The following is a 27,871-nucleotide window of genomic DNA, read 5'->3' on the forward strand; positions in this document are numbered from 1 at the left end:
AGCCTTAATGAAAACCAAGTGTAAGGCAAGTCTCAGCCACCTGTCCCCGGGATCCCCAGCCAAGCGCTCTGGGCTTCCATTAATCAATGGATCTGCCTCTTGGAAAGTGTCTTTTGCATGCTGGACCTCTACCCTGGGGCGATCGCAAAGCGGAGTTGGGAAGCTGGAAGCCCTCTGGTAATTTCTCTAAGCCAGATCCCAAAGCCGTGCCAGCATTGCCGGCAATTCTGCATTTCCAAAACTGCTCCAAAAGCCCTTACAAGAAGAAAAAGGGGTAGGAAAGAAGCTCTTTATGTTGCAGGTCTGCAGTCCTGCCCCCTCTCCCCAGGAGCAGCACCTCTCCCACCTCCCTACCTCCCAAAGATACTGTCTAGTTGCTCTTCAAGGGAAATTAGCTTAGGGGAGAATATTTTTTTCTTTTTCTTACAGACATGAGCTGCTTTGATTGCCTGGAAGCATGATTTCCTGAAACCTGCTCCTTTCTGGCTCTTGCAGTGAGGTTCACAATAAAATGTATTGTGGTTTTGAGCTGGGTTTTATTTAAGAAAATGCCATTCTGGGTTACTCTCTTTCATGAAGCAGATGGAGAAGGACATGAAAGGCTGACACTTGGGATACTTCATTTCTGCTCTTTAATTGTGGGTGGTTTCTTCTCCATAAGAACAGGCTTCTTCTCTGGGAATCAGTGGGAATTAAGAGTGGAACAAATGAAAAAAGGAAAAATAATGGCTGTTAATTGCATTTTTTTGTTTATAAAGCCTTTTATCTCATTCTTCTAGGAACAATTCTGTAAATGGGAATATTTAAATGCACTGCTTTTGTAGATCCAGGGGTACTTCTTGTTACTCGTAGCCTCTTGTGCAAAGCTTGCTTCGGTGTAAGCCACGCTCTCTTCCAAGACAGGCTTGGAGCTGCAGCTCGCACTGGTGGTATCAGGTGCAGCCACTGGGAACCAGTGCAAAGTTGTGGTTTGGAAGATAGCAACCGAGATGGGATGCGAACCTGTACCATGTTAATGCTTCTACTAATTAAATATAACTTCAGGATCAAGCCCTTGCAGTCACTGGTGGTTGGTGTCACTTAGCTGACCGGGAATGCTGAAGAAGACATGTGCTGTGTAACCCAGGCTGCAAAGCAGCCCCTGCTCTCGATGGTGGGGCTGGATGGGAATTTTGCTTAGTGCGGTGTTTGGTTGCTTTCTAGGATGAAGATACCTAAGTGGAGGTGGAGCAGCATCTCCATCAGTGTGCGATCCCAGCTGAAAAGCACCCTGGCCCTTCTTCTTGTGGGCAACGTTGCCTTTGTGATAGCTCAGGTAAGCACGTTACCTTGCTGGGGGGTCTCTGGGCTTGAAAATGGTGCAGTGTCTGGGATGGGTAACCCCTGGGAGTTGCAGGATGGTCTGTGCATGCATCAGGTCTCCAGCAAGCGTGAGGATGTATGACTTGGCTTTGCTCTTTAGTCTGGGCTTAAGTTTTACCTTCCGTGGCTAAGAGTGCGCACAGATCACTTCCAGGGCTCTGAAAGGCCATGCCCTGCTCTTGGGTGAACATTGCTTCCTCGGTCCCTGCAGTGGTTGGAACTTTCATTTACTTTGCATGGAATATTATTATTCCTTTCCCAGTAAACACAGAATTAGTAGAAAGCCCCTAACCGGCAGGTGATTCTGGGCACAAAAATACATCCCTCCCCCTGCAATAAGCAATAGCTGGGACTCCCCAGGAGGTTCTGTGCCCCTCACGAAGGGATGCGAACGCCCTACTGGGCGCAGGCATGTGGTGGTGACACTGCTGGTGGAGCAGCTCCTTTGCCCTCTGATGCATGGTCACACTGCTGCCGGCGGTGGCTGCGGGGTGGGAGGTGGGGTGACAAGGACCCTCCTGAAGTCACAAATCCGTACTTGCAAAGAGAGCACAAGGGTTGCTCCAGCCTGCTAGCATCCGCTGGCATGCTCTCCTGCTGCAGAGTGGGTTTGTGAGGGTTTGCTTAAGCTTTCAGTGAAGCTTTCGGCTGCAACTGGCTCTTCAGCTCCCTGAATTCACTGTGGAGCACGAGTCAGAGAGCACCAGAAGACTTGGAGGGTTTAGGGTTGTTTGGGAGCTTGGTTTTGCCAACTGAGCGAAACAATGAACATTTCCTTTCCTGAGGAATCCCAAATATTGCCATTTCATTCCAATTTGTAATGAAAACACAATCGGAAAAATGCAGGGTTTCTTGCACGGTGGAAATCTCAGACTTGACCTCCGATGGAGAAGGAAATGCCCTGTTCGCACAGGGCAGGTTGGGCGGGGGATGCCCTCGGTCCACCCACGCCGGCTCTGCGGTGCGGATGCTGACTGCTGCTTCTCCCCCCACCTGCCTGATGCTTCGAGCAGGACCTGACGCAGACCTCCAACAGCCTGGAGGAAGGGGCAGACGTCACCGCGTACTGGTGGGGCGAGTGGACCAAGTGGACTGCGTGCACCAGGACCTGCGGCGGAGGCGTCAAGTCCCAGGAGAGGCACTGCCTGCGGCAGAGGTACGGCGCCCGCCTGCCAGGGTGTGGGGAACTCCAGCTTGCTGGAGATAGACTTGATCCAGAAGGTCATCGCTCAGTAGATAAGCAATGGTGAAAAAGTGTTGTCTGGCAAACCCTGCTTGTGCAGGAGGTAAGTATGTCCTTGAGCATGCTGCCTTGAGGATGCTGTGCCCTGGGCATCCCGGCCAGGAGGACCAGCCAAGCTATTCCTGCGCTGGCCCTGAAGTTTCTCCCGCAGGGATTAGCGCGGATGGGCAGCAGACATAGCGTAAGCCCATTCTCAAGCTTCTGGGCACAGCAGCGAGGACACTGTGGTGTGGGGTAGGTTGGGGACCCGCTGATCACGGCTGCTCTGTGCATGGCTCTACCCTCTCCAGGCTGTGTGGTTGCCAGAAGGCACCTTGCAAACCTTGTCCCCAGGCCCGTGTCCCCATGATACCTCTGAAGATGCTGTAATAAGAATAGTTGATGCTGCAGGTAACAAGGCCAGAGAGACCTTTGATATCGACCCCAGTGAGACCGTGATAGATCTCTGTGTGGCTCTGCTACATGGAGACTGAGCTTGCAGAAGCAGGAGACAAATATATTTAAAAAAGGGAAAAGAAGGGTTTCTGACCCGTGTCTAACCATCATTTCTTTATTCAGAAGAAAGTCAGTGAGTGGGCTGGCTAATAAAACTTGCACTGGAACATCCAAAAGATACCAGCTCTGCAAAGTACAAGTAAGGATATCCTTTTTCTCATCAGGAACACCCGATACAAAATGTGGAAAGTCGTGCTTGCTTTGTGCGATGGCATTTCTGGGCCCCTTGGAGAGGGACACCATTTGTCCTATAGCTGTCACCCTGTTGACCCTCCAAGCAACTGGAGTTCCCTTCTTTGGTGCCCATCACCATTGTGTCGGGGCTTTGGGCCTTTCACTTGCGCTGGGGGCCATAAAACCCAGTGCGTGGTTCTTGCACCATCTCCCGGGAGGGGTTCCCCTGGCTGTCCCTGCAGTGGGAGGAGGAGGATGTGGCTCTGGATGGGGCAGGCGATGGAAACGCTCCTTGCAACCGGTCAAGATGTGCCAGAAACCTTTCCTGCATTTTGTTTTCATCAGGATATTAATGTATCCCATTCTAGGAGTGCCCTGCGAACGGAAGGAGCTTTCGAGAGGAGCAGTGTTCATCATTTAACTCCCATGTGTATAACGGCAGAACGTATCAATGGAAACCTTTATATCCTGGTAACAAGACATTCTTTGTGTGTTTCATAATGCTTAGCCAAAATATTTTGATAGTTATGATGCTATAGCCTGTGGGAAGGCTCCTCCTCTGCTGTTTTAAAGTGATTTTTCAGAGACACAATCAGCTGTCTCCCGAGTTCAAAGGCGCGTTTTGCAGCTGCAGGGTGGCTTAAAAATAAAATAACATGAATTTATGGCTGTAGCCTGTGTTGGTCACAGTTCCCGAGGACCAGAGAGCTGAAAGGCTGGAGGAGGATGCGAGAGCATGGGGTGATGGACTGGGCTGGCAGGGAGAGTGTCCTTTGAGCTGGGGCCGTTACTGGCTGCGTTGCCTTTCGGTGACATTTGCTCACTCCCACACCCTTCACGTGCCCTGTCAAATGTCACCGAGATGCAGTCAGTCAGTTTGGTCATTCAGGGTGAGCGACGCAGGACGGCGGAAATAACTTAGGAGTCAGAGCCTGAGGTTTCATTTAATTTTTAGGCCCCTAAATCCCATCAAAACCAAGCATTAAACAAAAATTGCGGCCAATTTTTAGAGCTATTGGGAAGCCAGGACCCTTCTCCTGAGGAGGAGGCTCCTGAGCGCTGGTTCTTCAGATTCACGGTGCCATTTGGGTGTCTAAAAATAGAGACGGGATCTAATGCAACTTTCTTATTTTAGGGGTCTCTGTCCATACCTAAGAAAAAGTTCATGAAATTACTTGTTGCCTCCTTTATTGTGAAACAAGCCCCTGTCTCGCCAGCCTTCTTGGCAGGGTCAGCGTGGTAGAACTTGGCCCGTGGCAGGCTGGTTAGCTCTAGCTGCTTGGCTGCTTTTGTCCCTTCCCTATGGCAAGGTGACAATTTCTTTAAACATATTTGCTCTTCGAGATGATTCACCAGAATAGTTACAGTGAATTGTTTTGTTTCTTAGCAGGCGTTCACGTGGCTCCTGGGGGATTTGCAGAATAATGTTTTGACATTGATGCTGTTTTGCTTGGGCACGCAGGCCAGTGGGTATACGACCGCTCTCTAGTTGGCGGAGTTCAACACTTAGCTTTGGGTTTCTGATGTAAATATGAATTTGTCATTTGCTTCCTGTGGATATTATAAAATGTGGGACTGCTGTGCCAGTGGATGCAGCCAGCCACTCGCTTGCAGAAAGCAAAGGGCAAATTAAGTCTAACTTGGGTGAATGTTCATGGAAAAGTTCTTATGTTTTAAGCTGCTATGGTTTTGAATATGCCTTACTTGTATATGTATCTATAACAATATATCTATGTTAACTTAACTCATGTATTAGAAGCTGATATGTGAATATGCATATGGTTTTGTGTAATGTGTACATCTATCACTACTGCAAGTCCTTGCACAGAAGAGCGGCTGTTACTGCGTCAGTGCCTCCCCTGGGCTGATGTTGGCGATTCCGCCAGCATCACTAGGCACATCTGCGCCCGGCAGCAGAGGGGACGGCCTGCCCGTGCAAAGGTTTGCAGCAGTGGGCTGTCACGCTGTCAGAAGTGCAATCTCCTGTCCGGCCTGAAACACAAGAGATGGCAGCTTCTGAACTGCTGGCTGCTGTGCAATTGTGCTGTTGCTGCTGCTGTTTAGCTTGGCAGAGATTCATTGACATTGGTAGGATGAAAGTTATTGTTTCTGCTGTTTTGAATATATCTTTATATCCTTTCCCCTTAGATGACTATGTTCACATTTCTAGCAAGCCCTGTGACCTCCATTGCACCACTGTGGATGGTCAGAGACAGTTAATGGTTCAGGCTCGGGATGGAACATCCTGCAAATACACTGATTTCCGAGGGGTTTGCGTGTCTGGAAAATGTGAGGTTGTTAAACATTATAGCAAAAATATTGTTAGTAGCATTCAGAAAATTACAATGGGTGCGACATTTGCCTGACCCTCAATACTCTATTTGTGGATTTTTTAGCCGATTGGATGCGATGGCATTCTCTTTTCCACTCACACCTTGGATAAATGTGGAGTTTGCCAAGGAGATGGGAGCAGCTGCACTCACGTGACTGGCAGTTACCGGAAAGGAAATTCTCATCTTGGTAAGGTTTTTGGGGACCTTTTGCTTTATTTGTATCAGAGGGCTATTTTTTAAATGTACTTATTTCTTGGTAAATTGCTTTCAGCTCTGCTTCAGTTTTTCCCCACGTGTTCTATGTGTGTTAATGCCACTTGTAAATTTGGGCAGGGAAAGCCGCCTTTAAAGAAAATCAGTAACTTTGCATGGCGCTTGTCAGAAGCCTGAGGTCTCTGACGCTGAATGGTGCAAAAGGGTTGTGCAAGAGGCTGGCGTCTATTTTAGTCTTCTTTCTCATGACCCAGTAAGACTAGAAATAAATGATTTGTAATAACAGGAAGCGAGGATATTTTGGAAGACCAGGATTTCCAAAATGAGTATGATGTAAAGCAACAGAACCTACTTGTCCTAAATATAGCAATCTAACTCAGGAATAATGATTAATGCTCTCTGAGGATCAGTTTAAGATGGAGCAAGTTGCAGGAACTTCAGTGGCCTTAGGAGGACTTGTCCCATCACTTACCTAGTGCTAAGCAAAGGGGAGTTGGAGGAGAAACAAGTTGTAATCTCTTGCTGGGGTTTTGGGAAGACTGGCTAGCACAGGGTTCACTACTGAACCACAGGACAGCTGCTCTAGCTAACAGAGCAGTCTTCAGATATCTTTTCTTACACCACTTTAGATAAACGTGATATTTGTGCATGTAAGATCACATCTTTTCCCCCCCTTGGCTGTGTTTTTCCACTGTAAACCAGGATGCATAGTTCGCACATTTTTCTTTTCTATTATCAATAAGATTTGCAGCCTAACAGTTATCACCAGTACCTTTTTTTTTAATCCACAACTCCTTAAAAATAATTTTGGATCAAGGCCAGTTTGCTTGATATATTGCAGTATTGACTACTGAGTGTTTCGTTCAGATTATCTGTTACAAAGTTCCTTTCATTAATCTGTAGTTTCCCATAGGCTATTCTCTGGTAACGCACATTCCTGCTGGAGCAAGGGATATCCAGATAGTAGAACGGAAAAAATCTGCAGATGTTCTGGGTGTGTATAACCTCTTGGTACTTCCCTAGAATGCATGCCTATACTAGCTAATGCTTTTTCCAATGCAAAGCTGAATGTAGTTTTATTGCAGACATGAGCTAAATCCATAGGCAATGTAAATCACGACGGCGTTGTCTAAGCCAGTGCGTTTCTCTCTCTACAGTCGGAGCACCTGGGCTGCATATATCAACACTTTGATTGCTTTAATGCAGAAACTGTTGGTCAATGTTATTGTTACTTCAGTGTGGCATGACGAACACTGGTGCCGGATCACAGAGAGCCAAGTGACTTCACCTCTCTTGTGATCCCCTTGTTCTTCTCCCGCTTGGGGAATGCGCAGTGGCCACATGACAACAGCAGCGAGGAGATGTGACCTACGTGTTGCCTCGCTGAAGTGCTGGTGGCCACACCACCCATCTCACGATGGAGGTGGCAGAGCTGCTCAGGAGGAGTGTGGAAAAATCTGGACTTGCCCAAGAGAAGCACATTTTCTACCATCATACTCAGCTGCCTCAGAGGCTTGTGGCCATGTGCAGGAAGGCTTGAATGAAAAAGGCTTGATTTAGTGCCGTTCCTGGGCTAGTTCTGGATGACTTGGGCCACTGCTGGGTCAGGTGGCACCAGCTCAGTGCTCCCAAGGAGACAGCTCCTGCTGTTGGCCATCTGACAGCCTGCTTATTGTCTGCAGAGCGGTGGTTGTTAAATATTCATGCTGTGCTAGTGCCAAAAGGGTGAGAGGAGCCATGGACTGGTGTAAGCCACATACCCAGGAGCTTGCAATGCAGAGGGATGGCATGGCCCAGAATTCTGGGCACGTACTCGCATGATATGTGTCGGAAATAGGTGATAAATGCATTGTAATGTAGGAGAAACTTGTTTTATGACTGTGACACTCTAATGACTTGTTTTATGACTGTGACACTCTAATAATTTCATCCCCTGAATGAACAAGTAGCAATATTGCATACCTCTGCTCTTACATGTGATGGCACTGATTTTCCTCTCTCTCCTGTTTGAAGCTGTAGCTGATGAAGCTGGCTACTACTTCTTCAATGGGAACTACAAAGTTGACAGTCCGAAGAACTTCAACATTGCAGGCACGGTGTTCAAGTACCGCAGGCCCATGGATGTTTATGAGACCGGCATAGAGTATATTGTTGCGCAAGGACCGACAAATCAAGGGTTGAATATAATGGTGTGCTTTGAGCTTTCAAGTTTGCAAGGCTGGGGGTGATGGGGAAGGGAAAATCCGTGTTGGATCAAGGAAGGGGTGGGTGTGGGAGCAGAGTCCTGCCGTGGTTTCCCAGCTTTCCTGGGCAGGTTGAGGAGGGCAGTGGGAGCAGCGACTGTGCCCAATTCCTTGCACGAACCTGTTTTCTTCGCGTCAGCGCTCTCAGATGCAGGCAGGGCTGTGAATAATGAACATGGGCTTGGTAACCCCTTTCTCTGCAGGGAGAAGATGCCTTGGGCACTGCGGGGAGATCTCTCTTTTACTCCTTGGCATTTTTATCCAAATTACCTGGCAGGAAAAGTAAAAATAAGAAATTGGGCCAGATAGCTTAGAGAAGTGCACAAATCTTAAACCCCAACTCTTTTCTTGAAAGCAAACCATCTAAAACCAGACGTATGAAGAAAAGCCATTTAATTTTCCTTCTGGGCAGCCAGCCAGAGCCCAACTCCTGCCATTTTTCATGTAACCCCGGGCTCCTCTGGAAGGGGAAGGGATGGCTGCTTGGGTGCTTTTAAAGCATTGGACAATAGAAGGTGTTGTAGTGTATCAGCGGTGAGTCCCCATCCCCAGTGGGGATGTGGGAGCTGAAGGGGGGTGTGTGCATGCTCCTCATTCACCATAAAGCCACAAAAAACGGGTTTGCAAGTGATGGTCAGTAACTTCCGAAGTGGCTCTCCCAAGTCTCCAGTTGCTCAGCAGCAGAGGAGGGAGCGTGACCTGTGGCTCCCAGTCCCTGAGCTGGGGCTAATCTCCAGGGCAGCGCTGCCAAATAACCCTTGGAAAATTGTGCTGGGCTCCAGTTGTAAGAAGTTGGCAATACAATGGAAGGCAGATTGGAAATAGCAAAGTAGATGCTCAAATTGTCAAGTCCAAGATGAATCACAAGCTTTGCGTGCCATATACTCACTGCATCCGCTAATAATTTAATTTGCTTGCTAGGTCTGGAATCAAAATGGCAAGAATCCATCCATCACATTTGAATACACCCTCCTGAGGAAGCCGCACTCAAAAAATCTGCAGCCCATCTACTACACCTTCTCTGAGTCAGATAGCGAAGAAAGCAGAGAGTTTGATGGAGACGTGCCATTGGGTTTTATCCAGCACAATGCAACCTATTTTGGGAAAATCTCCAGGGAAAGGATAGACTTGGAGAACCAGGTGTTTGGAAGGCAGGACACGGAGGAAGATTTAAACTTGAGCAAAGGTCAGGAAACCAATGAGGTCTATGAAAGAGCAGAAACAATTGACTGTGAGCCAAAACTGAAGGGCAAACAACCCCAAGGTAAGGAGGAGACTTGGGCCTCACTGTTCTGCTTCTCAGAGCTCTTGTTGAGAAACGCTCTGTTTCTACCTCTGGTGATTCTGCTGGTTTGTTTTTTGGAAACCTTGGAAAGTTCTTTAAAACGTTTCTGCTCATAAATCCTCTTTGCCCTTCAGGTTCTGGTTTCTGGCGGGTGGGGGGGTGGCCATGGGTGAGGTCTCCCCGCTGGTGCCCTGCCGTGCTTTGCCTCATGCCAAGGACAGGAGGGAGCCCTGGGTGCACAGAGGTCCCTGTCACAACATCTTCCATCGCCTCCCACCTCTGCCCAGCCCCCAGCAACCTCCTTCCCACTCCAGTCCCTTGGCCATCCCACCACCAAACTGCCTTGAGTGCTTTCCCAGCATGGCTGCATGGGCTCTGGGGCCAGGAGGGCATCTTGCTTTCTGACCTCTGCTATTGCTTGGGGCAGTGCTGGCAGGTGCTGAGCTCTCCTCTGGCCATGCGATAGCAGGATGAGACCCACAGAGCTGCACACTCTTCCCAAAGGGGTACAACCCCATGAGATTTCCCCTCCCCAAGACCCCAACTCCTGCCTCTAGCCTCCTGGGTGGCTGCTCAGGCTCCGGCGTGCCCCCGCTGCTCCGGGCTGCTTTCGCCTCCCAGCCTGAATGCATTTTGTGGTTGTCACTGTTGTTTCCCCCTGTTGGCTCCAATCTAGATTCAAACGTAACCAGGTCTACTTACCAGACAGACCATGACGACAGAGACTTCGACCCCAGGTTCACCTCCAGGGAATTCCTTTCGGAGAACGCCATCACGGACAAGCTGCTGGACAAGACCTCGGACTCCAAGGAGTTGATGCTCAACATGACCATGAACAGCATCTTTGCCCAGGGAGACCCAATCAACTCTGTGGGGTCACACATTGACAGCCTCTATGTTGACTACGAGGACACTGATGGCGTTGTGACCTACACCATTAATAGCACCTACATGGAGCTGAGCAACAGCAAAGCCATCAACACATCTGCAGAGACGCCGTTTTCAAATGCCACTGTCACCATGACCAGCCCTCAAGGGAACAGAACCCACAAAGCAAGGTAGGAGACATGTCTTTAACTATAGTCAATCCTATTTGTTGCTCTTCGTGACTCATAATAGCCCTGTACTCAATGCAGACCCCATTGCATGGTTTCTATCTGCTTTGGAAGTCAGAAGGTAAGTGGGGATAGGATGATGTAACTGAAAGCTTTCTGTTGGGGGATAATTTGGAAGGAAGGGCCAGAGGTTTGGGAGCAGAAAGTCCAGAGAGCATTTAAGCAAGAGGAAAACTCCTGCCCTCCTTAGTGGGGATGTTGGCAAGTCCATGCTGATGGCTGTCAGCTTGTGCATTGCGCTCTGCCTGTCATAGCTCATTATCAGAGCCACGGCCATAAAGAAGCCTCTTCCTTTTGTCTTCTCTTGACTCCCTGCTCTGATTCCCCAGGCCCCTTCCTCTGAGTTCTGATGCAGCAGAAGTTGGTCCTGGCCCCTTTTTACCCACCCTGTTGATGGCCACCCATGATCCTCCTCACTTGTGTTGGCAGGAAGATGCTTCCAGCAGCTCCCAGGCATGGCCCTGCCTGCTTAACTACAGCTGAGAGGCAGAGCAGGACAGCAGGAGCTCTTCTGTAGGGCCTGCAGAAATAGCCTGGGTTTGCTACCTCGATGGGCGCAGAAGCAGTGCAATTAGTGACTGCTCTGACAAGAAAATCCAAAGCTCTCCAGTGGCAGCTCACTGATTGACAGGGCCGTCACTTCAGGGTTCCTTGAGTGGCTGCTTTGGAGTCGTAGTGTTATAAGATGTAGTGGGAAGGTAAAAAAAGGCTTAATCTATCTTTAGCAGGAGAATTCATCCAGGCAAGGATGGGCTGGGTGAAAGTTTCAGGATCGTGCTTGTCCACAAGTCTGTGTCTAGGGTCTTTTGGGGTGCCCTGGGGCTCTCTGGGGAGCAGCCACAAATTAAAGCAATCGTGGATAGCTGGAGATGAAATCAGGCCCTTGGGAGTCGTCCAGGTCCTGGACCCACAGCTGTGGATTTGGGTCCCGCTGTGCACCCCCATGGCTTGTTGGGGGCCCACAGCACCCAAGCCTCCCCTGTGGGTCTCCTCCTGGCTCTGCTGCTTTGACTCTTCTGTCTCCCAGTCTTCACCACCAGTAAAACATGGGTTATGATGATGCTGAGCTTTGGAAGATGTAAAGCACTGAGCAGATGCTCTCTGGTTATAGTTAGCTGTATTTACCCAGAACTTATGCTAGCTTATGCAAAAGCAACTTATGCTAAAGAAAATGTCCACGCAGCCAAATGTATCAACAAACTTCTTAATGATAGAACATTTAAACATTGCCAAGGGCTTGAGTCTATCATCTTTTCTCGTGGCTTGGCTTGGAAACTTTGCCTTCAGCTGCCAAAGCAGGCATTTCTTTACCACTGAGGGCAAGCGCCGTCAGCTCCCCTGCCTTACCGTGCTGAGGGGGCGAGGGGGGGGCTGCCCTGCCCCTTGGGGCGCGCCTGGTCCCCTCCACGCTCCCTGGGTGGCCTTGCCTGGCACCCTGTACCCACACCTCTCTCCCAGTAGCTGTTAAAGGGGTCTAATGCTTTCCTAGCTCCTGGGAATACAGGGACGTGCTTTAAACTTCAGAGCAGCTCGGCTATTACAGGATGATCACAAAAGACTGTCAGTGGCTCCGGTGCAGGTTTTTGCGGTACTAACAAGCTCCTTGCACTATCCCTGGCTGTCCTCTGTTGAAGACACAGGGCTGGGATTTAAACCCCTCCAGGAAGGATACCCAGCATTGCCTTCTTTTTCCCCCATTCTTCCTTTGGTTGTTCTTATTCCCCCCACTCTAGAATAAAATACGAACTTTTCAGATCTAAACGTTAATATCCAAAAAACTATGTTTAGTTGAAGATTTGCACTAGCAGGAGGCTGCAGCCAGCCCCAGCTGGGGCTGGAGGCTGGGCTGAGATGCTCAGCTCCTCCCTGGCCGTGGGGGGTGGCTGAAGGGCCGGTGGAGGCAGGCGGGGGGCGGCTGGGGTGCAGGAGCCATGCTGTTTGGAGGCATGTCATTTTATTAAAAAAAAAAAAAAAAGGACGGGGGGGGGAAGGCAACAAAACAACCTGCACCTCATTTCAAGAGGCTTCACCCACTGCATGGAGGCATTGCTCTCCACCCCGGCAGGTCAGACAGTCCCATAATGTCATCGATAATTAAAGCATCTGCGTGTGTGGGCACTGGTGGAGGAGGGAGAGACGGGCATGTGTGCAGGCTCGGGGTCCGGCTGTTCTGCCACCACCGCGGGGATGGGCCATCCTTGCTTCCAGGGACCGGGGCAGAAGGGACTGCGTCGGGCCAGCCTCTTGTGCCCAGGCCTTTATCGCTTCCCCCAACTTCTTATTTATTACTTCAAGCCCAGCTGCAATTGTAATGCCAATCACTAATCTGTATCTCCTGGGTGGGAACGATGGACGAGGAGCCCCAGCTCTGGTTAAAGCTCCTGCTGGCACCCAGCGCAGCAGGATAAAGCCCGTACTGACGGCGGGGTGCGGTTTTGGGTTTGGCGTGTCACGGGCAGGGTGCTGGGGCACGAGGCAGGCGAGGAGCATTGGGGGCTGGAGTTGTTCCCCCAGGGGTGGAGGGGACAGCCAGAAGCTGCACTGAAGGAAACGGCGGTGGGGCACAAGGGAAAACCTCTTGTCCTGGGCGCGGGGCAGGGTGGGGGATCTCCATCCTGGGAGACGGGCGAAACTGGACTGTGCAAGGCCCTGTGCGACCCAGTCTCTTATTGGGATCAGCCTAGTTCTGGGCAGGAGCTTGGACTCGAGACCTTCCCAGGCTCGGTTCGGGATGGACGGTGGCTTTTTGCTCATTATCGTTCCCTGTCAATGAACAAGCAAGGGAGGATCTCTCTTTGCAGACTGTAACCAGCCAGTCTGTACCCGCGGGACAGTGTTGGTCAGAGGTGGGGCTTTTTATTTCTTTCCCAACTGTTGTAGTTCTTAGTGTGGCTGAAGTTACCCAGTTACAGGAGCACCTTGCACCAGCGTGGCGTGTTATGTTTCCTCTTCTGGGAGCAAGCCCTGCTGGCACGGGAATGGGAGGGTGGCTCTTGTGCCCTGGTAGGGATGCAGTGCTGCTTTTCCTCTCCTGGAGCAGCTAAAGTCTTTCCATGGCATGCCAGGGCAGATCCAGGCACCCTTGGTCCTTCATCCCATGCCCATGCTGCGGTGTGCAGCCAGGGCTGATCCTGCAACAGGAACCATGAGTTTCCCCCTTTGCTTAAAAATAAAAACTGAAATAAAACACAGAAATGTGAGCCCAGGGACTCTGGACTTTGATCTGTGGTGTTTGTGTGCACTTGTTAGGATTATTCTTCTGCCACGGGGACTGTTTTGGGAAGACGGGCAGCCCAGACCTCAGCTGGGGGTGAAGGACTGGTGCTAATTTTTGGTGCAGCTGCTTGCTGGAAAAGCAGAAGCAAAGTGCAGGCAGGGAAGAAAATACTTGACTTCATAAGAAAGCTCATAATAAAGAAGAAAAAATTAAAAGGAAAGAGGAAAAAACCACCAGCTTTGTAGGACAATGTGCTGCTGTTTGCATTTAGAGGAGAACAAAATGACAGTTTTGTCTTTGCTTGAAATGGTGAGAGCTAAACGCTGCCCTATGACCCAGTGTCTGATCTATCCGCAAAGACCTTGTCCCTGCGACCTCATTACGCATAGCAGCAGCTCTTTATTTAGGATCACATACATTAAACGGGCACTGTTGAAAGATTTTTCTGTCCCCAGATGTAGTATAAAGTTTATTCTGAAGGTTATGCTCTCCTTTCAAGGGAGAGGAGTCTCGGTCACGGGGTAACATGGTGGTTTTTTGGTGCCTCCGAGGGCAGGGTATACCCTGTTCTCCAGGCAAATTAATGTACAGAACCCAGATGTTGACTATGTTTTAATGGATCTTACTGAAAACTGTCATCTTGTGAGCCCTCTCCTGGCTGGGTGACAGCAGGCAGCAAACCGACGGCAGCCGGGATCGGGGGCTGATGTGGGTCCCCAGGCAGAGCTGTTATGGGAAGATAAAGCACTATTTATAGTGAGCCGAGGTTGTTATTTTTCCGCAAAAAATAGTCACATTCATTTCAGTTCTATTTCAAACGCAGGAAGCGACCATTTGCCAAACTGACAGAGCAAAATCAACAGGGAAAATGAGATTGTTGTTGTTTTTAATCCTTCTGGAGGCTCAGTGCTGGCGGTGGAAGGAGGGTGGGTCCGAAAGGAAACGGCTGGATTCTCAACAGTGTCCTTTTAAAGGTTGATTTGATAGACTGGACCTCAACTTTTTCTTAGGAACAACTAAATAAGGCAATTTCAGAGCTTCTGCTGCCTAGAAATCATACAAGCTGCATATCTCGCCAGGCCAGAGACAACTGGATGTCAGGATACAACCTTGTACGCTATTTCAGTGTAGCCGTTTCAAGGGTTTGCACAAAGGTATGAGAACAGAATTGAAGCCTTTTGTTGTAAAGGTGCAGTATCCCTGATGTGTTACAACCTTACAGCATGTAGGATGCACTGAACTGGGAGAAGCTGTTAGTCTTGCTTTGACAAATGCTTTTTCGTACACCAGGCTGACTCCGTTACTCCTTTCCCGATGGCATTACGTGTTTGAGCACAGCATGGATATGAGAGATGCAAATTACCTATCTAAAATAAACCAAAATAAACCAAACCAAAACAAGAGTGGCCGAAGCAGCGGGTAGGCAAATGGCATGCCTTGGTGTTTAAAAGCAAAGTGTGCTTTGAGAAGCAAGCTTATAAACTCCTGTGCCACGTGTAGGCTTTCGGAAGGAGTGAGCTGCTGAGATTTGAGCAGCTGAAAGCTCTGCCGCGTTGAGCAGCACGAGTCGGCGTGCCCGGCCCTGGAGACGCAGGGGAGGAGATACTGCACCTTTAGTTGCTGTATGCCGAGGGCCAGGTGTATTTGAGCAGAAAATGCAAACTTTGTTAAATTCTGAACTGTTTCTACTTGTGGGTATTTTTATCCCATTCTCTCTATTTCTAGACAGTGGAAGCTCTGCCTCTAACCGGGCTGGGGATTCTACTTGGGGCTCAGGACAGGTATGTTGTGAAACAAACCAAACCGATTAAAACAAACAAAACAAACCCCAAAAAATCAGAAAAACCAAACCCAACCGCCAAACAAAGCAAATCCCCTCCCAAACCCAAACCCAACCGAACTGCAGCCTGCTGGCAGATGTGTGTGTCTGACGTGGCCTATCACCGCTCGCCTTGTAAATGCCTTTTTTTGTTTTGTTTTTGTGTTTTTTTTTTTTGTTTGCTTATCGCTAGAAACAGATTGAAGTTGTTAAGAAAGGGCCAAGGTGTGAGTGCTGCTGACATGTACAGGTGGAAGCTTTCCTCCCATGAACCCTGCAGCTCTACATGTACCACAGGTAGTTATAAGAAGCAGCCAAATTCTGCACAACCGCTGAAATCACCTGGTGTGTGAGTCACTTTTATGTCTGTTAGGGATGGGAAGGACCTGGTGATGTGTAGGGGATCTCGCGATCTCTGGAGCTGGTTTAGCACAACCCCGAATCCGCTCCACCCGGGTGCAAACACGGGGAGAGGAGCCGGGGTGCGTGGCGTGCAAAGCCCACCAGCCTTGCGGGTGCGTCGGGGACCGGGCGTTGGTGCCCAGCGTGTCCATCATCCTGCAAAACGCTCTCCCTCGGGGAGCTCTGAACGTCGCCTTCGCTTCCCAGCCCGGCAGGGATGTGCTGGGGCTCGGCAGGATCCCCAAACCTGTGCTGAGTCTCAGCATATTGCCTCCTTCTTTTCCTTCCTCCCCTTTTTGACTGTTCAGAAAGGTTTGAAAAGCTCAGCTGCTTCCCCACAGGGTGAAATTTTGAAGATTGTTCAGCTCTGGCAGGAAACAAAATAGCATTTGGCTTTTTGATTTTGTTTTGTTTCTTCTACTCCTTCTACCCTGGAGCCTGATCTTGGCCGTGAGGGTGTAAATCTGGAACCGTGACGTAGATGACAGGGATATCAAAACTGAGCCTGTATTCTTTTTGCATAAATTCCCCCTTTTTGCCCCCCGAAAAGCTTCAAGCCACCTGATCTCTCTCCTCCTTTACTCCTTGGTTAGGGGGTCCTGGCCCCTCCGAGCCCATCACTTGCGATGAAGCAGGCGAGTGGGTCGTGCGCTCGCCCGCACCGCTCCCCAACGGCACCGTCCCTGAAATAATCCAGACCCTGCGGTGCTTCTGGAATTGGAAAGAAGGGAAAAAGGGGGAGAGAGAAGATTGGAATCTAAGGGACAACTCTTAAAAGAGCAAATGCAAGGATTTTATTTTTCAAGCATTTGTTCTTGTCCAGCAGACACATGCCCGCAGCGTGCCAGCAGCAGGAGCTTCGCAAGCCGTCCCTTTCCCCGGGACCTCGTCAGCCACGTGTTCTGGGGCATTCTTAACTTCTTTGATCCCCTCTGAACAAATTTCCCCCTTGACCGGGCCAGGTTGCTCTGCCCCGGTTTGCAGCTAGCAGAGAGAGGTTTTACTTAAATTTCTCCTTTCTCATTGCCTTTTCTTAATGACATATCGCAGAGAAGCAATACCGTGTCAAGAGCTGTAGATCTTTTTTTAGTTTCATGTAAACCATATGTTCCCGAGAGCTGCAATTCTTGTTACCTGTAGCCAGAGCAGCCTCCTGGTCCCCAGCCAGGTCCCAGAATGGACTTCACAACATTTACTCTGGCACGGCAGGCTGCGGGGGGAAAAGGTCTCGGTCTGACGACACTGGCTGCCTGTGCTTTTGGTGGGGGAACAGGGGGGGCAGGTGCCTCCTTGCAAAGCCCCCGGGAGCCCTTCCTTGGCCCGGAGCGCTGGGTGCACGTGGGGGGGCACCCGGGCACAAATGGGGTGTAATGCATATAGAGAGAGGGGGTGGATGGAGTGGTTTGGGGACCGTTTTCTGTCGCCTCCACCCACGAGCCCGGCAGGGTGGGAGCTGATGGTTGCGAGGCGGAGGGAGCTGCCGAGCAGACTCGTTGCCCCGAGCGTTTCCTATAAAAATGTGTTAGTCATATATTGATCTTGGTGGCAAGCCCTGGCAGGGGTGGCCGTGCCCGCCTTCGGAGCCGGCCAAACTCAGCCACGCTGCCCATGTTGGCTGGGTGGCCACTGCGGTCCTCCCCTCCCGGCAGCATCCGCCCTGTGGGCCAGAAAGTCCAGCTTGCTGCTTCCCATCGGGAGGAAGTTTTGGAAAATGCAGCTTAAAAAAAAAAAAAAAAAAAAAAAAAAAAAGGAGAAGAGTTTGGATGTCAAAATCACCAAGCGTCCTCTGTTGTGTGTGTGTATTCTCTTTGAAACTAGGAGTGATGTCCACATATGCTATGTGTGTTCGCTATGATGGGATCGAAGTGGATGATACGTACTGTGATGCCATGACCCGTCCCGAGCCCGTCCATGAGTTCTGTGCTGGGAGAGAGTGCCAGCCAAGGTACCGCCTCGACAGGGCGCTCCTGGGGTCTCCGCGCTTTCTCTGCCGTGGATGTATTTGGGGGAGGGGGTCGGCGTGGATTTGGTGGGGGGGGCAGCAGGGATGGCCCGTAGCACCCCTGTCCCTCCTCCCCCAGTTGCATCTGCCCGGGCTGCACCGGGACTCAGCAAGACTTTCCTCCCGAGTGCTTTAGCTCAAGCTGCCAGGTTAAAGCCTCCGTAAATCCTGGTAGAGTTTGCATCTGCGGCTCCCATCAAGTCCGGCTTCTAACAATACAGCAGTATCCCTGCCCTGGCCAGCGCGTGGGGGAACGCCTGCGCGAATTGGGTGGAGGGGCCGGGCTTGCAAACTGTGCCACGGGTCCGGCCCTCTGGTCCCTTCAGCACCCTAAACATCGCTGAGGTTTGCTTGTGTCAGGGCAGGAGCTGGTGCAGAGGGGAACCCGTGCTGGAATTCCTTCAGAAGGTTTCCCTCCGAAAGCTCTGTAGCCGAAAAGCGTGCCTGCAGTCCGGAGCCAGGCTGCACGGCTCGGGGCAGCTCCGCTGCTGCTGCGTAACACGGGGCGTGCTTGTTGGAAGGTTTGCAAGTAACAGCAGCTACGGGCAGGACAGACGGGTGTCTGTCGACGGGAGGAGAACTGTGGTGGTGTCGGACTATGGAGAGGGCAAAGGGAGGAGTAAAGCTGTCTGGTGCACGCCCTGGAATGGTGTCACTTGTGAACAGTGCAAAGCAAGGCTAAAGCGGTGCAGGGACCAGGTATGGCACCTGGGTGCTTGCTTTCGCCTCAGGTAATTGTGAAGGAGGACAGGGGAGGAAAGCACATACCCTTCGCCGTGTAAGATCTCGTTGAACCTTGCACCTTAAGGCTGAAAGCCAGGGCGGCTGCAGCTGAGGCAGGAGAAGCGTGGGAAGGTGGATGGTGCTGCTGCTGGGAACATACCTGCCCGTGGGGACACCATGGGGACTTGAATCTCTATTTGCATTAACTTTGTCATATTTTAGCATGAGCATTAGGGCTATTTTCTTGCTTAGATTATCCCACCGCTTTTATAAAGCCACCCCTCCTTATAGTTGTGCTGTTCCAGCTCCATGGGCTTGCACTGTGAGAGAGAAGAGCTGCTCTGTGATTTACCGGCGATTGCAGCTGGGCGGTGGGTAAACCAAGGAGCTGCCGGGAACGCAGCCGGGCACGTTCACCAGCACTTAGGCAGACGGGATGCTGCTTGGGCTGGCAACGCTTTTCCAACAGAAAGTGCCAGGAGAATTTGGCCTTATCTGGATGGGAAAGACCTTGGTTTCATCTCCCTTCTGAATTTAGGGGGCACCTCTAAATATGTGACATCTCCCTACAGCCGCTGCTTGTGCCTGGAGCCCCATGCGGGGCCCGGGGCGGGCGTGCAGCCGGAGGATGTGGCTTTCCTGCTCGGAGAGCGGCAGCAGTGGGTGGCACCGGGGGATGCATGGGGCAGCCCCATGTCCAGAGGAGTTGTGATTTCTGATTCATTTAAATTTTTACAGTTTTTTAGATTATTCTTTAATTCAGAGTTATTATAATGTTACTGTACTGTAAAAATACTGAATTTTTATGTCTTTTCCCTGGGTTTACATTGCTCTCCTCTTGCAATGTCGGGCCAGTAGTGGCAGGGGACAGTAAGGGGCAGGCAGTGTCTCGGAGCAGATCCCAGCTCTCCCAGCTCTGAGGTTACCGGCGTTAGACTGATGGTGATACATGAACGCCTGTCCCACCGGGGCACAAGCAGCTTTGTGTGACATTATTGCTGGAATTTGCAAGGTGACGGATGGTCGTGTCCTCTCTGTCCTTTAGCTGATCAGGCAAAAAAAGAGCGGTTGAATGTGGGCAAAAAGCAAGGCAGAGAAATGTGCTGGCACACACGGGGTTGGAGCTGGGGAGCGTGCAGCCTGCGGGTGACAAACGCTCGGCAGCGAGCGCACCGGTCCGTGCCCCACCGCGCCGGCACCTTCTTCCTCTCGTCAATCTGGTTTTAGCATCCGCCGCTGCGGGCGTGAGCTCAAGTCTGCTGGGTGAAACCACCGTCCGTTAATACATCCCATCCCGCGGGAAAACCTCTCGCACGCCGGCAGCCTGACTACAGCTCGTTCCTATTGCAGCCGTCTCCCTCCAGCCGAGAGCAGGCAGGGTTTTCCCATGGGATGCTCCAGCCCAGGTCCAGCCGTGCCCGGCGCGATGGCCTCTCTTGCCTCCGCAGGTGGGAGACGAGCAGCTGGAGCGAGTGCTCCCGCACCTGTGGGGAGGGCTACCAGTTCCGCATCGTCCGCTGCTGGAAGATGATCTCTCCGGGATTCGACAGCTCCGTCTACAGTGACCTCTGCGAGTCCGCTGACATCACCCGGCCGGACGAGCGCAAGGTCTGCAAGAACCCAGCCTGCGGGCCCCAGTGGGAGATGTCGGAGTGGTCCGAGGTAGGTCCCTGGGGGCTGCTGGCCTGGCAGCGCTGAGGGCGAGCAGACGTGCCTGCACTTCTCCATTCCTTTTCCGACTCAAACTCATCCGTGGCCATCAGAGACTCTGCCTCTTAGGACACTGGCTGCAGTCGTTGCATGTGGACCAACGTGCACACGTAGTTTTTTTTCCCCTAAAATGAAGCCTTGGGTCCCCTCCAGGATGGGGAGGCCACCACCGTCGGTCGCTCACAGCCTTTGACCGCACGTAAGGTGCTGGCATTGCCCGCTGAGGTAGGGCAGGAGCCCACGGCTGAGACCCTCCCACCACTACTTGCTTGGCAGCCTCTTCGCCCCGCGGTACAACGCGGCAGGGAGGAGATCCCACCTCATATGTGAATTATGTTCCCATAAACTTCCCCTCCTCACCTCCAATTTCACCGCACCACATGGGGAATTAAACCTTTTCCTAGCTATGCCTTAAGCAGATCCCTAAAGCAGCTGGAAGGTGGCTTGGGGCGGTGCGGTGCTGCTTTTGCTTTAGCTCATCGGTTTGCTCAGGAAAACCTGTGAAAGGATTTGTGCCCCTGAATTCATTTCCAGACACGGCCAGCGCTCTGGCACATCGCTTGCAAACATAAACCCATGGAAATGACCAAACCAGTGCCGCTTCCCTGAGGAGCTGGGGCCGGTCTCCGAGCTCGGGTGGCTTGGGAGCCAGTCCCCCGGCTGCCACTGGTGTGGCACTGGATTGACACTCGTGGTGCAGGGAGGGGGACCCAGCGTGGCTTGCATCGAACGTATAAAACACACGGAGGGGTATAAGTATGCACCCGTGCACTGCTAGGAAACAGCCCTGCCTCTTCAATGTCTTCTGGAAGCGGGTGTGCATGGGGAGAGTGAGATTTCGGGTCTGTGTCCGTCTCCGAGCTCGCCCAGGGGGCCACCGCCAGCCCCCCGCGATGGTGACGGCTGCGTGCGGAGCGTGGCATTTGTGCCCTGCTCGTTGACTCTCCGCAAAGGAGCAAATGTTGTTCCTGCTCCCAAATCAGGCCCAGAGCCCTTCTAAGCAAGAGCAGACTGAGCTCCGAGCCAAGCTGTCCGGGGTGCGAACCTGCCTCGCAGTTTACACCATGAGGGATTGGATTCTTCCTCCTGGGAGGCTCCCAAAACGCTTCTTGGTCATAATTTAAATGTCTCTTTTCCTCTTCAGGCTGGGGTGAGTCCTTCCCCTCAAGCCGATGGAGGGGCTGGCGTGTTCCCTGGTGTTGCAGGATGTTTTGACTTTCCCAGCTGGGTAGAGAGGAGCTCCCAGTGCACGTGCTGGCGCGTTATTTTGACTGGCGTAGCAAACCAGAGTGGCTTATTTTACAGAAATCCGTATTCTCCTCCAGCATGTGTCAGGGACAGATTGCTTGAGACAGTCCTGGAGTAGTTCGTTCTTAGCCAGCAGCAAAGCTAATCTCGTTTGGATCCCATCTGAAGCAGGGTGCCAAGTTGGCTGGGGAAATAGGCATTAAAAAAAAGCATATTTCAGGGATCTGAGGATTAACATATCAGCGCGGTGTGTCTGAGCGCTGTGCTGTTGACACTTTTCCCTGCTTTACGTTATGCATGGAGCAAATGTGTGTATGTGAGACTGTAGTAACTCAAATCCAGTTCTAAATAATGTCACGGGGCTGCGCGGTGCCAAATTTATCCAGAGCATAAAAATCTCAGTTGTGCGGTTTGGGGAAAATGTTCTGCAAAGCGGTGGAAAGGAGCTGGCTGTTCCTGGGAAGGAGGCGAGGGAGATCTCAGCCCGTCTCTAAGTGGGGGCACTTAGATCAGCTCTGATCGGGCATTTTGGGTGCCTTGGGTTTTCACCTTCTGGCATCTGGCATCACCTGGCGGAGACCTTGCACAGCACCCGGGCAGGATACAGCCCTCCTGCGCCTTAACCCAACTGCCGAACCTGTTGAGGGGTTCTGGGGGAAGAGGGGCGGCTTTGCTACGGATTGTTTTACAGTCACCTATGCATTGTCAGTGTGTGTTTTTAGAGTTTCATGTTAAAAATGTAAAAAAACCGCAGAAAGCAGCTCCCAGTTCCCATCACGGCGGGAGCCCCTGCTGACGCCGTCCCCCCCGTCCCCTCCCGGCAGTGCTCAGCCCGGTGCGGAGAACGGAGCGTGGTGACACGGGACATCCGCTGCTCGGAGGACGAGAAGCTGTGCGACGCCAGCGCCCGGCCCCTGGCCGAGAAGAACTGCACCGGACCACCCTGCGACCGGCAGTGGACCGTCTCCGACTGGGGACCGGTGAGACCCCGGGGTGGCCGGCCGAGTGGCCATCGCGACCCGTTGCAGATGCCCCTGCTTGCAGGCTTGCTTGTGTCGCCGGTGCTGGGAATTTTGGGGTCAAACTCGTCCTCCCCAGCAGCTCCCAGCTCCGACAGACCCGCAGGCAGCCCGCACCCGGAGCCGACCTCCAAGCGATGTGGCCGCTTCGGCTCTCCCAGTCTCGGTGTCACCTCAGGTCTCTGTCTCGTCATCAGAACTTGCCCTCCAGCGTGGCCACCCTCACCCACCGCCCCGGCTCCGTGCCCGGGGCAGCGCCGGGGTTTGGGGGTGTTTGTGAGCACTGAGCCCTCCTTTCACAAGGTTCCTCCTGGCGCAGGGCAGGGATGAGCTGCTGGATGGGCTCCGGCTCCGGGGGTGATCCAGCACCCTGGGGGGTCCCACGGCTTCCCGGCAGGTCCTCCCTGGAGCTTCTCCCTTGCTTGGAGCGGGGTGCAGGAGGGGTTAAACCCCGAGAGGCCTGGCTGAGGGCCTTAGTGGGTGTCAAAATCCCCCCGTCTGTCTGCTGCACAGCGTACCTTGACAATGCTGATGCTCCATGACCAGAAAATGAACCTTTTTCCTTCCCCTGCTTCCCTTTTTTTTCCTTTCCCCCGCTTTTCCCTTTTTTCTTCTTTCCCCTCCTTTTCCCTTTTTTTTCTTTCCTCCCCTTTTTCCTTCCCCCCCCCCCCCTTTTCCTTCCCCCCCCCTCCTTTTCCCTTTTTTTTCCTCTCCCTTTTCCCTTCCTGCACAATTCTGCTAGAGACCCCCTCCATCCCAAGCTATTTTTACTCAGGTTTTGATACATTAGCATCAGCTAAAAATAAGTAGTTTCCATGGCAGCAGCGGCGCTGTGAAACACCGTACGTCTCCGCAAGAGCGGCCGCAAAAGAGCCGGGGAGCACTCGCTGCCTCCAGCGGTGCTCGGGGTGCTGCCTGCCCGGCCCTTTGCAGGGGAGGGGGGAATATTTGCAGCCACTTGCTTGGTCCCCTTGGCCTTGACCTCTTTGAGAACCACCCCGGGGTTCCCTGCTTGCGGGCTTCCCCTCCGGCCTGGCAAGATTTGATGCTGAGTTTTGCTCAGCACCAGCACGATGGGACCGCGGGATGGGTTGACTGTGGCCGAGCTGCCCAGGGAAGGATGCGCTGAGCTTCCCTGCAGCTGTTTGAAGCTGAGCCCCAATGATCCCTCCATGATTTGGGGAAGGTGGGGTTGGGGAGGCAGCTGAGCCCCACGGAGGCATCTCGGTCCCTGTCACGGGGATGGAGCCATGCTGCCTTCCCCGCCGCTGACCGCCCGTGCCTGGTGCGGTTGCAGTGCAGCGGCGGCTGCGGGCAGGGCAGGATGATCCGGCACGTGTACTGCAAAACCAGCGACGGGCGGGTGGTGCCGGAGTCGCAGTGCAACCTGGAGACGAAGCCGCTGGCCATCCATCCCTGCGGGGACAAGAACTGCCCCTCGCACTGGCTGGCGCAGGACTGGGAGCGGGTAAGTGCAGCCCCCCGTGGGCCGGGGGGTGCTTGGTTTTGGGGGGCGATGGAGGAGGGATGCCCTGCAGTGGGGTCGGACCGGGGTGCGCGGGTCTCAGCCAGCCCCGCTTGTGCCCCCCCAGTGCAACACCACGTGCGGCCGGGGCGTGAAGAAGAGGATCGTGCTTTGCTTGGAGATCGTCAACGGCAAGATCAAGACCCGCAACCCCGCCGACTGCGACGTCGCCAAGAAGCCCGTGGAGGAGACGACGTGCTTTGAGCGGCCGTGCTTCAAGTGGTACACGACCCCCTGGTCGGAGGTGAGCGGGGAGGGAGCCGAGGGCAGCTTGGGGCATCTCGGGAGGGAGTTGGGGGGAAAATACCCTTCCTTCAACATGCGCTTGCCCTGAGCGTGTGGTGCCCCGTCCCCTTGTACCAAGGGCCCCACCACCTGCAAAATAACCCAAGGAGATGGGTGAAGCTCTGCAGCCCCCGAGGGAGCACCCAGGGGGGCCCTTTCACCGCACTGGCAGCTCGGGGCAGAGAGCCTGCCCTGCCACGGTGCAATCGGGACTGGCCATGCTGGGGGAGAATGGGAATGAGAGGAGGTGTTTGGGGTCAGCTTCGGCTTTTTTTCTTCAGCTTTTTCCGTCTCCCCCCTGCCCTTACCCTGCAGCCGCTGGTGGGGTGTGCATGGAGCCTGCAGGATGCAGAGGGTGGGGATGCAGAGGATGGGGATGCAGAGGTGGGGATGCAGTTTGCCCCAGCACCCTGCATGGTCCCCAAAGGCAGCCAGGGCTCGGTGGCTGTGGGGACAAACCCAGTGAGTGTGGGCGAGGAGCTGTGAAGGGCTGCAGCCGGCTCCCTGCAAGCCCTCCCTGATGCACCCCTCCTCGTCCATGTTCCAGGTGCCTCGTTTTGTTTGGTCTTGCAAACCGTCATTGCAGCCTATAATTAGCCAAAGCAGCCCTGCTGTAATCCCAGCCTGACGAGGCACCCAAAGGGCAGCAGGCAGCCAGCGCCAGGCCCAGGAACAGCTCTGCAAACCCACGCCCGGGGTGCTGGTGAGGGGTCCCGCGGCCTCGGGGGGCTGCAGCCACCCTGGTGCCACGGAGCAGCTCGTTCGTGGCCCTTTGCAAGGAGCAGCAGGAGGAGGGAGGATCGCAGTGCAGGGGATGGGAGCACATCCCCGTATCCCCGGGCAGAGGCTGCTGCAGGCAGCTGATGTTGCTGGCAGCAAAGACGGAGCAAGAGGCCAGCAGTGCCGGGCTGAGACATGACATTCAGCCAGGGGAAGAGTTCACCCCCCTGCCCTGACATCTTCAGCAGCACCCTTGGGTTTTTTTAGCAGGTTCTGGCTTAACCACAGACCCCCGTGACGGCAGGGTCTTGCTTCACCCCCTCTCTCTGTTCCCCAGTGCACGAAAACCTGCGGCATCGGCGTGAGGATGCGGGACGTGAAGTGCTACCAAGGGAAGGACATCGTCCGGGGCTGCGACCCGCTGGTGAAGCCGGTGGGCAAACAGACCTGCGACCTGCAGCCCTGCCCCACGGAGCCCCCAGGTGAGCCCCGCCACCGGCAGCACGCCCCAGCATCGCTTTTCCACTGATCCCCCCAAGCAGCACCACCGAGCCCCTTAGCTTCCACCAAGCCCCAATTTGATAGTCGTCCCAGGGAGGATGTGAAGGGAACAGCTCTCCCTCTGTAACGGGGCACCGTGCTCCGGCTATTTCTGGAGGTAACCCCATTAAATTAAAGGAAGAGTTTAGAAGAGGCATGCTCTGACCTTAAGAGAAACGGGAGCTTCGGAGAGCTGACTCAGGTGCTGCTTCTGCGTGATTCCAGCTAATGTCTAGGAAGTTTTGTCTGTGCCATTATTTTAATGATTTTTGGTCTCCAAATGTCCTGCGGGATTTGTAACTATCTCGTTATCTGACTCGTCTGCTGGCTCAAAGCCCCTGTGATCTTTAGTGAACACACGGTTCTAATTCTTTAATAGGATTTGGGAATAAGGACGGTGTGGGAGAAAAGCATGAAAATGGGAGACAGATTTGGGGCCAGCTCCTGGCTCGGCTCCGGACCCGCTGGGTGCCCTCGGCTGGCCTCTCCTGCAGGGTCCGGGGTGCGGGACGGTGTTTGCGAGCTGCCTCGAGGCCCCCTCGTAGCAAGCTGCCTGCCCTAGGAGCAGCCTGGTTTCATGCATCCTATGGATTTTAAGCAAAAAATATATATATTTACAGTTATATATATATATTTACAGTTTTATGTATATATATTTAGTTTTATGTATATATATTTACAGTTTTATATATATGTGTAAATCCTATGGGTTTGAAGCAAAATATTGCTCTGAAGGGAGCTGGGAGAGTGTCATAGCGGTTTCTGGCCTCCTCCCTCGCCCCAAACTCCGGCTGTAATGCTGCTGGATTCCCGTTCCCTTTCTCACAGAGCCTTTTTGGGGCAGAAATTGTGGATGTGTTGGGGTCACCCTGTGCCCTACCATGGGAGGTCCTTGGCTCGGGGACAGCTCAGTGCCAGGCTCCCTTGGTGGCTGCAGCAATCGCTGGGCAGCTCTGTTTCGCAGGGAAGAGCTTGAGTTTTGGGGCTGGGACCAAATAAGGTTCCCCAGGCCAGGCCAGGTGTGATGAAACGGGTCAATCTTCTCGTGCCTTTGTTTAGGCTGACGATGATATCTATGGAGAAGCTCCACGGCATTTTCCTGGGGATGCTCTGCCAGATATCGGGGAGGTGGCCGTTGCAGCCGGGGCGATGTGTTGCACAGCCCATGGGCAGGCTGTTTATGGGGGGGAAAAAATGAGCTCATGAGCTTGCAACGGTTTATTTTCTTTTTCTTTTCCATATCGGTTGCCTTTTGCCTTCTCTCCCCCAGACGACAGCTGCCAGGACCAGGCAGGAACCAACTGCGCTTTGGCCATCAAAGTCAACCTGTGCAGCCACTGGTACTACAGCAAAGCCTGCTGCCGCTCCTGCCGCGCGCCCCACTCCTAGTGCCCGGCAGCACCCAGCACCCCTGGGCTGCGCCTCCCTTAGCAAGGGCTCTGCATACCATTCAGTAAGCACTACACATCCCACAGACTGGTGTTAAGGATGCTTTTGGGTTGTTGGTTTTTTTTTCCCCACCGATGCAGAACTACTATCCTTGTCCCTCTCCCGTGCAGAGGAACGGTGCCGGCACGGTTGCAAAGCCGTTACCGCTGTACATTGGTAGCCCTCGTTATCAGAGCTGTACATAAAGTCGTGTATATTTGATTCCCCCGAACTGCAGACACATGCACATGTTTCACAAGGTCTTGTCCTTTGGTTTCCTTCCTCTATGCAAGTTTGGGGTTGACGATGGGAAGGCGTGAACTCTGTGAAGTGCAAGTTTCCCTTTGCAAAGGGGGTGAGTGCCTCTCTCCTAATTTATCCCCGAGACCTGCGCTCTCTCGTTAGCTGCATTTAACGTGGTGGGAAGCTCATTTTTGTTGGCTAAATGAACTCAAGCCCTTTTTTTTGTAATATGTAGGTGTATACTTTTTCAGAGAATTTTATCTTATAATCAAATGTTAGTTCCATAGTCCTTACAACCCCCCCGTAATGCTGACATATTGTATATAATATGGAAACATAACTGCACTTTATATCACAAAAAAGACGTGCTCTTTTTTAATATATTTGTTTACAGACAGTGAACTTTATCCATATAATCATTAAGTTGTACTCATATGTATATTTTAATAAAATTGTCATATTTATGGTGGTATCTTGTTTTATTCTCCAATTTGTAGTGGGTGTTTGCCCCGTGTGCTGGGAACACT

General features: G+C 52.5%; 1 protein-coding gene across 1 annotated transcript; it reads left to right on the top strand.

The window, feature by feature from the left end:
* The first annotated feature begins 7 nt into the window (after positions 1 to 7).
* ADAMTSL2 (ADAMTS like 2) lies at positions 8 to 27,815 on the top strand. Its single transcript, XM_075170667.1, has 19 exons — positions 8 to 177; positions 1,204 to 1,315; positions 2,373 to 2,518; positions 3,164 to 3,239; positions 3,643 to 3,745; positions 5,423 to 5,568; positions 5,671 to 5,794; positions 6,734 to 6,814; positions 7,834 to 8,009; positions 8,985 to 9,327; positions 10,025 to 10,406; positions 15,693 to 15,796; positions 17,720 to 17,846; positions 20,075 to 20,288; positions 22,409 to 22,564; positions 23,901 to 24,071; positions 24,196 to 24,372; positions 25,471 to 25,615; positions 26,944 to 27,815. The coding sequence occupies exons 1-19, from the start codon at positions 8 to 10 to the stop codon at positions 27,060 to 27,062; spliced, it is 3,072 nt and encodes a 1,023-aa protein (XP_075026768.1). The 3' UTR covers positions 27,063 to 27,815.
* The last annotated feature ends 56 nt before the right edge of the window (positions 27,816 to 27,871 follow it).

This window comes from Calonectris borealis, chromosome 21 (genome assembly GCF_964195595.1).
Source record: "Calonectris borealis chromosome 21, bCalBor7.hap1.2, whole genome shotgun sequence".
Classification (NCBI taxonomy): Eukaryota; Metazoa; Chordata; class Aves; order Procellariiformes; family Procellariidae; genus Calonectris; species Calonectris borealis.